General features: G+C 51.8%; 1 protein-coding gene across 1 annotated transcript in view; it reads left to right on the top strand.

Annotated features, from left to right (window-relative positions):
* Nucleotides 1-14,085, top strand: part of DNAH3 (dynein axonemal heavy chain 3) — a 212,312-nt gene that overhangs the window by 99,776 nt on the left and 98,451 nt on the right. The window contains exons 25-27 of the mRNA XM_054714387.1: nt 9,163-9,255; nt 11,551-11,661; nt 12,737-12,851. Of these exons, the coding sequence (XP_054570362.1) occupies nt 9,163-9,255; nt 11,551-11,661; nt 12,737-12,851 (319 nt within the window). The remainder of the gene's footprint in view (nt 1-9,162; nt 9,256-11,550; nt 11,662-12,736; nt 12,852-14,085) is intronic.

Below are 14,085 nucleotides of genomic sequence, written 5' to 3'. Positions count from 1 at the left end.
GAAGACACCGTAGAAGACTAAGGGCCGAATTAGGAGTCTTTATTGCAAAAGCCGGCAACCGCGAGAGGACTAATGTCTCTCCAAACCTCGCGGCCCTGAATGAGCTCAGGGGTTAGCTTATAAAGGCAAAAACCATATCCTGGTTGGAACAAAGTGGGGAGCTGTGCTTAGCCAAGCATATTACAGAAGCTAAATTGAGCAACGTTAAGCTTATCTTTGGGCACATCTGGGGGTGTTGTTTCCTAGAGCCTAACAGAACGACACCCGCGTTCAGCGGAAGATTTCTGAGCAGAGGTTCTCACGGGAAACACAAAACAGAAGTGGGGAGCAAGATGGAGTCACTCTTGACAGGACCTATTGGTCATTCCCCACTGGTCTTACGTACAAGAGTAAAATAGCTGACTCTTCTAAGTTATTGTTAGGGAGAGGATCATAGTGACTTCTGAGGACCATTAGCTTGACTGAGTTCATTCTCTGCTGAATGAAGTTGGCAAAACAATTTATAAGACAGGGACCCATAATGAGGGCAAGGAGTAATAAGGTTAAAGGTCCTATAGCGGCAGATAGGAGGGTAGTTAGCCAGGGAGACCAATTAAATAATCTCTGGAACCAATTTTTAGATTGTTCTAGTTTTGTTTTTTGTTGTTGTTTTTTCACGATTTTCTATGTTCTTTCATTCTAGGGAGAGGCTTTCTTGTATTACCCCTGAGTTGTTGGCATAAAAACAGCAATTTTCTCCTAGTGCAGTGCAGGGTCCTCCCTGCTGGAGCAAAAGGAGGGCTAGGCCCCGTCTATCTTGGAGAACCATCTCAGCTAGAGAGTCCATTTGCTCATTTATCTGGGAGATGGAGCTCTCGAGGTGGCTTAGGTCAGCATTTACTTCTCTAGTGAGTTCTCCTATATTAAGGTCCCCTCTTAATTAGGGCTCATGTCCCAAAGGCCACAGAACCCGCAATTCCTAATCCAGTTAACAGGGGGACTATGATTGGGGCCCTCTTCCACTGTGGTAGGGATGGTGGAGGATAGATTAGGGTTCTGCCCTCATCCCCGTTATATAGGAATACTTGGGGAAGTACATATATAAGGATACAGACTAAGGGTTTTGAGTGACTACTGAACCTGTAAGTGGAGGCACACTGAGTTAGGCTGTCTGTGCAGGCTAGCCAAGTCTGGTTCGGAGCCCGATAGAATGCCTCGGTACTGCTTTTTACCGTAATTGTGGTGTTGCAGAGGTCTAAATAGGGGGACCTTTGGAGGTTATAAGTAGAGGAAACTAGGCAAGTGTCTTCCCCCTGAATGTCCCCTAGGGTTAGTCTTGCTTGGTTCCAATGGCACTCCTTAGCGTCTGTGATGAGATTGAGGGATTCGGGGACCCCTATTTCTATTAATAGGGGGCTTGGAATTAAGCATAGCCAGCAGTCAGCCCCTAGATCTGGTTGCAAGGTGTTTACAAATCGATGGACAGCTGCAAGTATGGTAAAAAGGGAAGGCTCCCATGAAGGGGAAGGTAGGGCTGGTGGATCAGTTGAAGGGGATGGGACTAGGGGTCACCTGGTTGGGATAGGTCTAACTGCGATGGGTAAGGCTAACTCAGTGAGAGGGCCTATAGGTTTCTTGGGTGAGGTCTGGGCTCGCCTTTGGATGGTGAAGAGGGTACCTGGGTCTCTTCCTGATACATATAACCTTATTCCCCAAGTCCTCCCAGTATTCCAGGAGTGATCCTGGGTACTTTGGGGTTTAAACTCAACCGGGTTGCAGTTGCCTACTGTACAGGTCATGGGTTTAGAGATCCTCTGGAATTTGAGAAAATAGTCTCCGTCCCTGTGGTAGTTATCAATAGTTGAGAGGGTTTTGCAGCCCCAATGAGGACAGAAAAATTCCCCGGGATTGATAATTGATCTTGCCAGTTCCCTGACACATATAAATGCCTGTGGTTTGAAGTGTTTTCTCTGTGTAGACTGACCCACAGGCCCAGCTGCAAGGTGAGGCATAGGTGATTGTTCCCTCCTGGGTAGTAACCAGAATGGAATTACTGTTAGTTGGGTTAGAGCAGTGGTCGGCAAACTGCGACTCGCAAGCCACATGCGGCTCTTTGGCCCCTTGAGTTTTTAGCAAAGGCCAGCTTAGGAGTACCCTAATTAAGTTAATAACAATGTACCTACCTATATAGTTTAAGTTTAAAAAATGTGGCTCTCAAAAGAAATTTCAATCATTGTACTGTTGATATTTGGCTCTGTTGACTAATGAGTTTGCCGACCACTGGGTTAGGAAAATATGCCAGGATGACACCCTGAAGTACAGAGGTCAATAGTGAGTTGGATGCCCCCCCCCCCCCCCCCCCCCCACGGTTGCTCTGTTCGTTTGCTAGTACCTCCCCTGTTATCCCATTTATGAGTTCCCATGTCCATTTTGGGGGAGGTCTATCGAGAATATAAAAAGAATTATGATTGCGGTACACACAAGAGTCTTAGCTTTAGAGGGTCTGATGAGGAGTCCTGGATTCTCCATTCTGTCTTAGCCACCTGGAGTCAGGTATAGTGGAGCCACATTGGGATGCCGCTGACCTTTACTGTGGTGGGGGTAGTCAAGGTGACGGTGTACGGTCCCTTCCAGGTGGGAGTCATTCCCTGGGTGGTGAATTTCTTTACCCACACAGAATCACCAGGTTGGATGGGGTGGACCGGATCAGAATTTGGTATAGGCAGGGTGTCCCAGACGCTCTTATGAATTCCTTTCTTGGCGGACTGTAAGGCCGGTAAGAACTTGAGTAAATATTGGTTATGGATTTCAGCTTTTATTCCTTCCCGAAGCTTGGGAAGTATGGGAGGGGGTCTCTCAAACATAATTTCATATGGGGAGAACCCCTCCCAGTATGTGGTGCACCTGGCCCTGAGTAGGGTGAAGGGGAGTAAGGTGGCCCAGTTTTCACTGGTTTCTAAGGTAAATTTGGTGAGGACCTCTTTTAAAGGTCTTATTTATGCGTTCTACCTGCCCAGAGCTTTGGGGCTGACATGCGCAATGTAGTTTCCAATTAATATTTAATGTTTCTGTTATGTCCTGTGAAATTCTAGCTATACAGGTGGGTCCGTTGTCTGACCCTAAAGATATAGGTAGGCCAAATCTGGGGACTATTTCCTGGAGTAACTTTTTAGCTACAATGGTGTCAGTTTCTGTTGTAGTCTGATAAGCAACCCATCCTGAGAAGGTGTCTATGAAAACTAATGGATATTTACACCCTGCTGCTGCAGGCTTGATCTCAGTGAAATCTACTTCCCAGTGTTCCCCGGGGAATTTCCCCAAGCCCAGATTCCTGTCGGGGGTCTCTTACCCTGCTTGACATTCACTTGAGTGCAAGTGATGCATCAGGAAACAATGCTGTCTGCTATACTATCCAGGTTGGGTATATAGCACCTGTCCCTTAGAAGTTCTGTAAGCTTGAGATGGCCTAAATGAGTGGACTGGTGTAACTCATTAACTATTGTCAGACCTAGAGCCTCAGGAACCAAAAGTCAGCTGTCCGGTAAGGTCTACCATCCTACCTGGTTTTGGGAGGCTTGTTTCTGTGTAGCTAGTTTTTGTTCCTTTTCTGATTAAGTCAGTGAGGCAGGTAAATCAGGATCAGGTAAGTACTAGGATCTGTAGGGGCCCCACTGGTTTTGGGGCAGCTTCCTGGGTGGCCTCATTCGCAGCCCGGTTCCCTTTTGCTTCTAGGGAGTCCCCTTTCTGGTGTCCCTTGCAGTGTACTAATTCCACTACCTTGGGTAGCCAGATGGCTTCTAGTAGGGCCAGAATCTCTTCCTTATTTTTGATGTCCTTCTCGGCTGAAGTTTAAAGTCCCCTTTCCTTGTAAATAGCTCTGTTGCAAATGCATATCTGCTGTCGGTATAAATTGTTACTGATTTGCCTTTTGCACATCGAAAGCATGGATTAAAGCAATTAGCTCAGCTTTTTGTGCTGATGTCCCGCGAGTAAGCGCCTGGGACCAAATAATGCAGTCCAGAGTAACTACCACTGCCCCCGCATACCTGATTCCTTCTTGGACATAGCTACTCCCGTCTGTGAACAATACCTCATCCGGCGATATTAGTGGAGTGTCAGTTAAGTCCAGGTGTGCCATCTCTACCATGTCTATGACCTCTAAGCAGTCATGTATAGGTTCTTCTGGGTCATCGTCTGGGAGTAAGCTGGCTGGGTTAACGACAAGCGTCTTGTGGAATCTGATGTGGGGTTGGTCAAGTAAGAGAGCTGGAACTGGTTGATTCAAGCATTAGACATCAGTGTTCTGGTGTGCTTCGGAGTAGGGCCTCAACCGCATGTGGAGCAGTTAGGATTAGTTCCTGTCCTAGAGTTAACTTATCGGCTTCTTTGACAAGCATAGCGGTGTCTGCTACCACCCGAAGGCATGAGGCCAGCCAGATGCAATGGGGTCAAGTCTCTTGGACAGGTAGGCTACTGGCCTTTTCCAAGGCCCAAGACTTTGGGTGAGGACCCCTTATGCTATGCCCCTTGTCTCCATATGTAGAGGTGGAAGGGCTTAGTCACATCTGGCAGTGCTAGAGTAGGAGCTGATGTGAGTACAGTCTTTAATTCTTCAAAAGTTCGCTGCTATGTTTCAAACCATTCTAATGGCTGTGTTCCCCCTGTACTGGAGTATAGGGGCTTAGCGATCTCTGAAAACCCCAGGATCCATAGGTGGCAGTATCCAACTGCCCCCAGGAACTCTTGTAACTGTCCTTTGGTCTTGGGTGTGGGGATTCACAGGATTGCCTCAACCCGACTGAGAGAAAGAGTTCGCTTTCGTTGGCTGAAGTTGTATCCTAGGTATGTGACCGTAGGGGTGCAGAGTTGAGCCTTTTTTGGCTGATGCTCTGTATTCTAAGATTTGTAGGGTTTCTAGAAGACCTTCAATGGCCTCCCAACACTCGGCTTCAGTGTCAGTAGCAAGGAGGAGGTCATCTACATGCTGTAATAGAGTGCACTCGGGTGTGCATGCTGAAAAGTGAGCAGGTCTAAGCTTAGGGCTTCATCAAATAAGATGGGGGAATTCTTAAACCCTTGTGGTAGTCAAGTCCAAGTCAATTGCCCTGAGAACCCCACCTCAGGGTCCATCCATTCAAATGCAAAAATGGGTTGGCTTGTGGGTGCCAGGGGGATGCTAAAGAATGCATTCTTTAGGTCTAGGACAGTGTAGAACTGACGCTCAGGAGAGAGGAGGCTCGGAGAGTGTAAGAGTTAGGGATGGTCGGATGTATGGGTTCAGCCTGCTCATTTACTTCCCTCAGGTCCTGTACCGGCCTATAGTCTTTCGTCTCAGGTTTTAGGACCAGGAGTAAGGGGGCATTCCAAGGGGACTGGCAAGGGAGAAGAATGCCTGCTTCTCGTCGTCTGTGGGTATGTGGCAACGCCCCACTTAGCCTCTAGGCTCGTAGGATACCACTTTCCCTGAGCTGGCGTTGCGGCAGCTATTAGCTGTACCACGACAGGGGTTTGGTGACTTGCCAGTCCCGGAGGGTTGTTCTCCACCCATACTGTGGGGAAGAGCTGCTGTAGCCTTCTCAGGTATGCAGAGGGCTCACTGGCGGATGGATCTTCTAGAAGTGATTCTTCCTTAAAAGATGCTCCCCCAACAGAGGGCAGGTGAGTAGATTCTGGTAGGGAAAGAACCTTGATCTGGTGGGTCCACAGTAAGGTGGGCCTTGTCCCCTTCAAATGAGATGGTGACTTGTGGCTTCTGTAGGAGGTCTTATCCTAATAGGGGGTAGGACACTCTGGGTTACAGTGCTCTTTCCAAGATCTACTGTCCTTTTTGAAGTCCATGGGCAGAGGGTTGATTTTCTGGTGGCCCCCTGGACAGAAGTCTTCTTGGTGGTTACTGGTCCCATAGGCTTGGTCAGGACAGAATAGGTAGCACCAGTATCTACCAGGAAGCTAACTGGCTTGCCCCCTATGTGTAATGTTACCCTGGGCTCCTGGGGGCTAAGCTGAATGGAGCCCCAACCCCATCAATCCTCCTCTGGATTCAGGACCCTTGGGACCTGTGGCTGCCTTTTCCTGTCCCCATTGTGTCAGTCGGGGCAGTCTCTCTTCCAGTGTCCTTCTTTTCTACAATAGGCACACTGGTTTTTCCCTAACCGGGGTCTATGTCCTTGCTGTTGGTCTTTTTGTAAACCCTTTTTCTTTGGAGGTTCATTTCTTTTAGAGCCGCTACAACTGCCCTTGCTAGTCTTTTATCCTGTTTCTTCCCTGGGGAGTCTCTATTGTTGAATACCTTTTGGGCTATTCAATAATTGAGACCGATCCATGCCCTGGAAACCCTTTAATTTTTTAAGCTTCTTCCTAATGTCTGGAGCAGACTGAGTTGCAAAGGCTAGATTGAGTGCCCTTTGGTTTTCAGGAGCATCTGGGTCAATGGGAGTGTAAACTCTGTAAGCTTTGCAAAGGTGCTCCAGAAAAGCCGTGGGTGACTCTTGGGGTCCCTGAGTGACCTCGGAAACTTTTGACAAATTCGTGGGGTTTTGGGCTGCCGCCTTTATACCTGATAGAAGAACATGGTGGAAAGTGTCCAAGGCAGCCCTTCCTCCCACCGAGTTGGGGTCCCAGCGGGGCCTGAGGGATGTGAAAACCTCTTCTACCTGATCCTGATTTTCCTCAAGTGAACCTCCTCCTGGCCCTAGAGCGGTTTTTCTGGCCTCAAGCCAAATTCTGTCTCTCTTTTTTGAAGTGAAGAGAGTGACTAGGAGCTGCTGGCAGTCATCCCAGGTTGGCCAGTGGGTATGAAAGACAGATTCTAGGAGACCAATTAGGGTCTGAGGCTTCTCAGGAATTGGGGGATTTTGAGTTTTCCAGTTATAGAGGTCGCTCGTGGAGAATGAGACATAGACCAAAAGAGGCTGTCCTCCCTGGTTTCCTTCTGTAGGGGTGCCTCCCTCAAGGGTAGGATAGAGTCCTCAGGAGCAGAGGACCCGAGACCACCCTCTTGTGCCTGAGTGCAACTCCGGGTTGTGGGTGGTGAAAAAGGTGGAGCCTGTACCCCTTCATGAGGTGGTTGGGGCACTCGCACTTCCTCGGGAAGAGATGGCAGTGAGGGCTGAGGTGGAACCTGGGGGTTGATTGGGGGAGGCAGGTCTGCTTCCTCTGAAGTCGGAGGGAGGACCGGGACCCGCATAGGCGGGGCTGTTTTTCTAGCCCTTTCCTGCACTAAGAGAACATGAACTCCAGCCTGTAGAGCACAGTTTTTCAGCCACAGGGGTGGGGTCTGGACTAGGTTTAACCATTGATCTATGTATGGGAATTGATCTGGGTGCCCAGGGTCCCCATTGACCACATTCCTGACTGCCTTGACAAGCCTGGCCAACCCACTCCAAATGTGGGCCACTCCAATTCACATAAGGCCCTCAACCTGCCCTTTGAGAACTTTATGCCGTACACATCATTGGAAAAATCTTCCTTGAAATGCCTTAGCATACACCCTAAGGGTGTCTTAGCTGTGCTGGGTCTCTCCCCCTCCCCCCATAGTAAGCCAGAGGGAAACAATCCCAACTGAGAGGAGAGAGAGAAAGAACAGGATCTTTGGGGAGGACCAGAGGCAATAGAAGTCCTCCCTCTCGGGGGCTGGGGAGTGACTGTAGAAATAAATGACTTTATTTGGAGAAGGAAGGGATACAGAAGAGGATAAATGTATGGAGGGTGACCTCTAGTTGACTGAAGTCCACAAAGGAACGTTGGTAAAAGAGGTCAATTATCCAGGAACAGATAGAATTGGGAGTCAGAGAAACAGGAAAAAACAAGTTACGTCTTCAAGGAGAATCTGCGCAGACACAAAAACGACAGACAAGACAAACAGGGCCCATCAAACAGTTTCAGTTTGAACAGTTCTCACAAGTTCATGTGAGGCCAGTTCCCAGGACTCTGGACTAACATCTTAGTCAGAGAATCTGCCAAGGAAGTCACGACAGTGTCCAGTCCTTCTCTTGACAACAGATTGACTGGTCACAGATACAGGAGTGAACAGAAATTCACTTACTTCCAGAGGTATTTCTGGGGACTCCAAAGAGATGGATGGGCATGGCAAGTATCCTCTGTCCAGCTGTCAGAATCACCAAGAAACATCTCTGGGGCCCTGGAACATCTCAGGTGGTGCCTCCCCTAAAGATTTTCAGGAGTCTGGCAGCCGGGCCGGGGGAGACCACCCGCCCTCAGCATCCAAAATCGGGTGCCAGTAGGCATGATCTCGCTGGGGCCTCCAAAAGTTATATCGGAATTCAGTGAGCCAGACAGAAGACACTGTAGACTAAGGGTCAAATTAGGAGTCTTTATTGCAAAAGCCCGTCGACTGTGAGTGGACTAATGCCTCCCTAAACCTCAGGTCTCCGAATGAGCTCAGGGGTTAGCTTATAAAGGCAAAAACCATATCCTGGTTGGAACAAAGCAGGGAAGCTGTGCTTAGCCAAGCATATTACAGAAGCTAAATTGAGCAACATTAAGCTTATCTTCGGGCACATCTGGGGGTGTTGTTTCCTAGAGCCTAACAGAACAATGACACCTGCATTCAGTGGAGGATTGCTGAGCAGAGGTTCTCACAGGAAATACAAAACGAAAGGTGGGGAGCAAGATGGAGTCACTCTTGACAGGACCTATTGTTCAATGTCAGCTGGCCTAAGCAAATAAACATAAGCTATATTAAAAAGGGAAAATAATCAAATCTAAGCATACGCGTGAGAGAGTCAGAGAGCCCACATACGTGAGAGGTTTGAAGGCAGTGTGGAGACTAGGTGCACTGGAGGTTATGAGCTAGGGATGACGTGGGTGCCTTGGGCTGCAGGAGATCAGTAACTGGCAGTTTTCCCAGCCACAGAGCGAGGGAAGAAGTCATTGCTGGCGATCCTCATTCCAGGCCAGGCTCCTGATTTAAATTCTTCTAGATAATTAAGATAGGGCCAGAAGTTTCTCCTGAACATGTAGGATCTTACCTTTAGCTCAAAATAAGTCACACATCATGAGGCACATCTTGGGGTGGCTGGTTCTGAACCCCCAGAGGAACAAAGCAAACCCTGGCCTCCCTCCAGCCCTGTCCAGGGAGGACGCTGGCTCTGCTGCGGCCTCTGCCCCGGGGCTGACAGCTGCCCATCTCCCTGGGGGTTGACCTCTACCCGTTTCACACAGGGCATGGTGGAGAAGTGGCTGCAGCAGGTGGAGCAGATGATGCTGGCCAGCATGCGGGAAGTCATCCGACTTGGGATTGAGGCGTATGTGGAGGTAAAGGGAGATGGGAACAGGCCAGGGTGTTGGTACAGCAGCAAGGACTTTGGGGAGAAGGTTTCTGTGTATGGAATTGATTGGGGTGACAGTGGTTAATGATGATCTATTTGTTGAAGGTGTAGAATTCTATAACATCGAATGTACATGGTATTGTGTTCAAGTCTCTTCCCATCACCACTTATCCTAAATGGGTCCTTCTGACCACTCCTCTATCTCTATTGAAGCTCACTCAGTCCTACATTGCACCTGTCCCCCCGCCACCTCTCTCTCCTTTCCCTGTGCACCTGCCCCCCCCTCTCCTTTCCCTATGTACCTCCCTACCCCCCTCTTTTCCCGGTGCACTTCCCCCCCACACACTTCTCCCTGTGAGCACGCTGATGAAAGGGTTGCAGTTAGAAGCAGAGGACACCAAGAAGCCACAGTGAGCCTGACACCTTTGGCTGCTGCAGGCCAGTTCTTTCTGGGAAATGAATTGATTGATGGCAAGAGCCTCTTCCCATTCAGCATCCCCCAGGCCCAGCTCGTTGAGCCCCAAAGCCTGAGGGGACACAAGGAGGGAGAGGGCTAAAGGAAAAGAACCTTTTCAGCCGGTTAACTCTGCAGCCAGCTCCTCACAAGCAAACAAAAGAACCTTCAATTACCACCTTCCCAGTAAAGTAAGGGGCTGGCCTGCTGGTCCTCTCAGTGGCATTTGCTGGTGATGAAAGGCCAGTCCTCCCTCTTATGCTGCACTCAGACAGGCCCGTGAGCTGGGAAGTGGAGCAGGGAAACTGAGGCAGGCAGCTGAACAAACTGCAGAGCAATGACAGCAGATACAGGTCCCCACCCTAGAGATGGCAGCGAGGCCTCAGCTGTACTTCAGCTCCAGGCCCAGGAAAGCAGCAAAACCAGGTGGGCGACACCAGGACCAGCTACAATGACTGACGACCCTGGCCCTGGGCCTGACCAATCAGGGGAGACCAGGGCCCTGGAGGGGCCCACGCCCTGGAGAGGCCCACCTGGAAAGCTGATGAATATTCTGCTGGAACCTCCCCTGAGACCTCCCTCAGGCCCCTCCCGCTAGAGAGAGAAAGGCCTCAAGACCGAGGACCCAGCATGGGCTCTGCCTCTGCGGAGCAGCCTGGGCCATTCCCTCCCCTGTCCTTCCCCCACAGGCCACAGCCCTACGCTCTAAGAGCCCCCAGGAAACTTCACCAGGGAGCAGTGGGCAACATCGTCCTTCCCCCCCGCCCCCGACCCTGTCTCAGCCCCCTTTTCTCCCGCTTCCCCGGGCTCTCCTGTTGCTGCTTCTGTGCTAAGCCCTCCTGCTTCACTGCCTGGCCTTAATCCACGTTCCCTCTCAGCCACCTGACTCATGTTGTGACATTTTTCCTGCACGAAGTCAAGAACCTGTACACTGTAGGCCAGTCCTAGGCAGACCCAACTCAGGGCCAGGTCCCCTGGCCAGTAACATATTCTAAATAAAAATTAAAGAAAGCCCTGCCAGTGTGGCCCAGTGGTTGAGCAGTGACCTATGAACCAGGAGGTCATGGTTCGATTCCCAGTCAAGGCACATGACCGGGTTGCAGCTCAATCCCCAGTATGAGGCAGCAGGAGGCAGCCAATCAATGATTCTCTCTCATCATTGACCCCTTTCTCTCTGAGATCAATTAAATATGTCTCTCTCTATATATATATCTCTATATATATATATATATATATATTTTAATGAAAGAAAACCTGCTGCCTGTGTGGGGTTATTCCATGCAATTGCATCCATAGCAAGCGTCAGCAAACTGTTTCTGTAAAGGACCAGCTTGTGCAGGGGGGGGTGGGGGGGGGGGGTTGGCGGCCACCACACTTTTTGTGTTTGCCTTTGAGGTGCCGTGTGAACAATGCGCAAAGCCATGGTGCAGTTCACCTTCAATTACGAACACAGGTTGGGCCTCCGCCACAGTTTGCTGATTTATAGTTACACCGAAGTGGGCAGCATGACTGGGAACACTCGGGGGGCCCGCAGTGTTAGTAGCCATTGCAGAGCAGCTGTGCATCCTGAACGCCACCCGGGCTGCAGCCGGGAGCGCCCGAGAGCACAGGAAACACAGCTGAGCGGTGCTGAGCGTGTTCGTGATGTTCTTCTTTTTCATAAAATTCTGGGAGGAGGACGACTCAGTGATGCCAGAGGTGCCAAGCCTTGTGGCGTGAGGGAGGGGCGGGCTCGGTTTGTGCTCAGGGGTGAGATGGGGGGGGGGGTAAAAAGTCGGGTTAAACCGCAGGATGATGGACCTGTGACATGCCCGCTGACTTCCCCAGGTCTCCCGTGACCAGTGGGTCCTGCAGTGGCCCGGCCAGGTGGTCATCTGCGTCTCCTCCATCTTCTGGACCCAGGAGGTGTCTGCGGCCCTGGTTGAAAAGACTCTGCCGGTAAAGCAGCCTGTGTGAGCCTGCGGGAGGACGGGGGAGGGGGCGGGAGGACGGCGGCGGGGGAGGCTCCAGCGCCCCTGGGGTGTGAATGACATAAGGCAGTCTGTTTTCTAAATAGAAACAGCATCGTGACATCCCACCCAGGAGACCACAGAGCCAGGCTCCATGGACCTTGGGGCCGAGGGTGTGGAGGTGGGCCCTGGAGCTGGCCAAGGCCGCAGCTCGGAGCCCCTCCCAGCAGAGTCCTAGGCCTGATCCCGGGCCGACCAGCCTCCGCCTCCAGGGTCAACCCGGCGGAATGTCCACCAGCGGATCTTTTTCCTTTTTAACATTCGTTTTTGTTTTCCACTGTTTATCTGAAAGTGGTGTAAGACGTACATGTAATGTTGAAAAAATAGTACAGATAATCCCAGATGCCCTTCATCCAGATGCTCCATAGACACACACACACACACATACACACACACACACACACACACACACACACACACACACACACGTCTTCCGCGGCCACGCACAGCCGGCCACACGGAGCCGGCGCTGGCAGAGACAGTGGCCCAGCCCGCCTGCAGCCCGCAGAGGCTGACCTGAGCCTCGCCGGCGCCCACTGAGGGCGTTGGGTCTGGTCCACGACCCGGCCAGGCCCACATGCTTACAGGCACTTAGTTTTCACATCGCCCATGTCTCCTTTCATCTCACAATGTTCCAGGGTTTTCTCTTAATTCTGATTCACTGTGTAACTTATACACAGTAAGCTCACCCCTTTTCGTGGCCAGTCTGAGTTTTGGCAAACACATACATTTGTGCAGTCCCCATCTCCTCATGCCCTCCATAGCCAACCCCTCCCCTGCTCCAAGCACGTGGTCTCCTGTCCACAAGATCAATGAATCGGATCTCGCGGTGCCTGGCCACTCACGTGTAGAGCCCTCTCGAGGCTACTGACTGGAGTTGAGGGAAGGGGCTGAGGGGTGACGCCCAGGAGCCTGGCCTGGGCCGTGGCTGTGGCCGGCGACGCTGCCCTAGGAGGTCAGCGGGGAGGACCCAGCGTGACGCTGTCCCCTCCTGTCCCTGCCAGGACTTCCTGAAGAAGAGCAATGACCAGATCGCACAGATCGTCCAGCTGGTGCGAGGGAAGCTGAGCAGCGGGGCTCGCCTCACCCTCGGGGCCCTCACGGTCATCGACGTCCACGGTGAGCGCCGCGGGCCTCGGCATCACCACGGCGGGAGCAGCCGGCCGGCCTCTCCTCCTGGGTGGGGCTCGGCCTCCTGCGCGGGGAGCGGCTCCTGAGGGTCAGCTCGGGGAAGGAGAGGCGCACACTCTGGGGCCTCCCTGAGAGCCGCCCCTGGAGCCGGTCCTGGCGCGGACCAGAGCGAGTGTTGAACGCTCACCCGGGGCCAAGCTTCGTGCTTGTGCTTGACCCTCACTTCCCCCTGCATTTCACAGGCTCGGCACTGGCTCGGAGAGGGCTGAGCCCCAGAGCTCACAGCGAGGCCCAGGGAGGAGGGGGCTCTTTTGCCATTTGAACCGATGTCTGTCTGATCCCGAACCCAGGAGCGTGGGAATGGGCAGCGATGCAGGAGCCAGTGGGCAGGGCATGCGCCATTCAGCTCTTCCTTAAAAAAGAAGAGGAAGAACTGGGTCTTTATGTAAAATAAGCCACCCACACCCTCACTCGTCGTCACCCAGGACACGGCTGGACTAGGCTGGCTCCTGGGAGCGGGGTCCCTCTTACTCACACACCAGCTTCCTGCCGGCATTTCACATTTCAGGCACCTTGGCTCCTGGAGGCTGCCCTTCCTTCCGCCTGAAATCATGTGCATAGACCAGCATGGAACCGGGAGAGGGCGGGAGATGCCACTTCCTGTAGATGTAATGCATGCCCGTGTGGTTGCTGGGCAGGGCGCCAGAACCAGGGTGGTTGGGGTCACACACACACACACACACACACACACACACATGCACACATGCACACACACACACACACATGTGGTGTCCTCAGCTCCGTCCTCTGGGCACCGCTTTCTGGGTCTCGAGGACCTGGAAGGGAATTCAGCTCCTGGGAGGAGGGGCGCTGGCGCTGTGGCCTCTGCAGGTTGGCGTTACTGCAACAGAGAAGGCTTCTCCTGTGAGAGGCAGGAGACTGCAGGCTTCCCTTTGCAAAGTTGTGTTTCTGAGATCTAACCTCGAGCTGCTGTACTCATTCCAGATCTCAATGGCTCTTGCCCTGTGAATTACCTAAAAACAAAGACTGGTTCCCATAGACCTATTGCCCCTCTTCAACTCAGGGCTCCCGTCACCGTGAAAACGTTAAATGAGGCCCCCATCCTCTGAGAGAAGGGAGAGTGTCTAGAGATGTGCCTCCTGCTGGTTCCTCAAGCCCCAGATGTAAGGAAGGCATCTAACCACGGTCTGATGGGCCCTGC

Source organism: Eptesicus fuscus, chromosome 4 (assembly GCF_027574615.1).
Source record: "Eptesicus fuscus isolate TK198812 chromosome 4, DD_ASM_mEF_20220401, whole genome shotgun sequence".
Taxonomy (NCBI): domain Eukaryota; kingdom Metazoa; phylum Chordata; class Mammalia; order Chiroptera; family Vespertilionidae; genus Eptesicus; species Eptesicus fuscus.
This window is presented reverse-complemented; position numbering and strand designations above follow the sequence as displayed.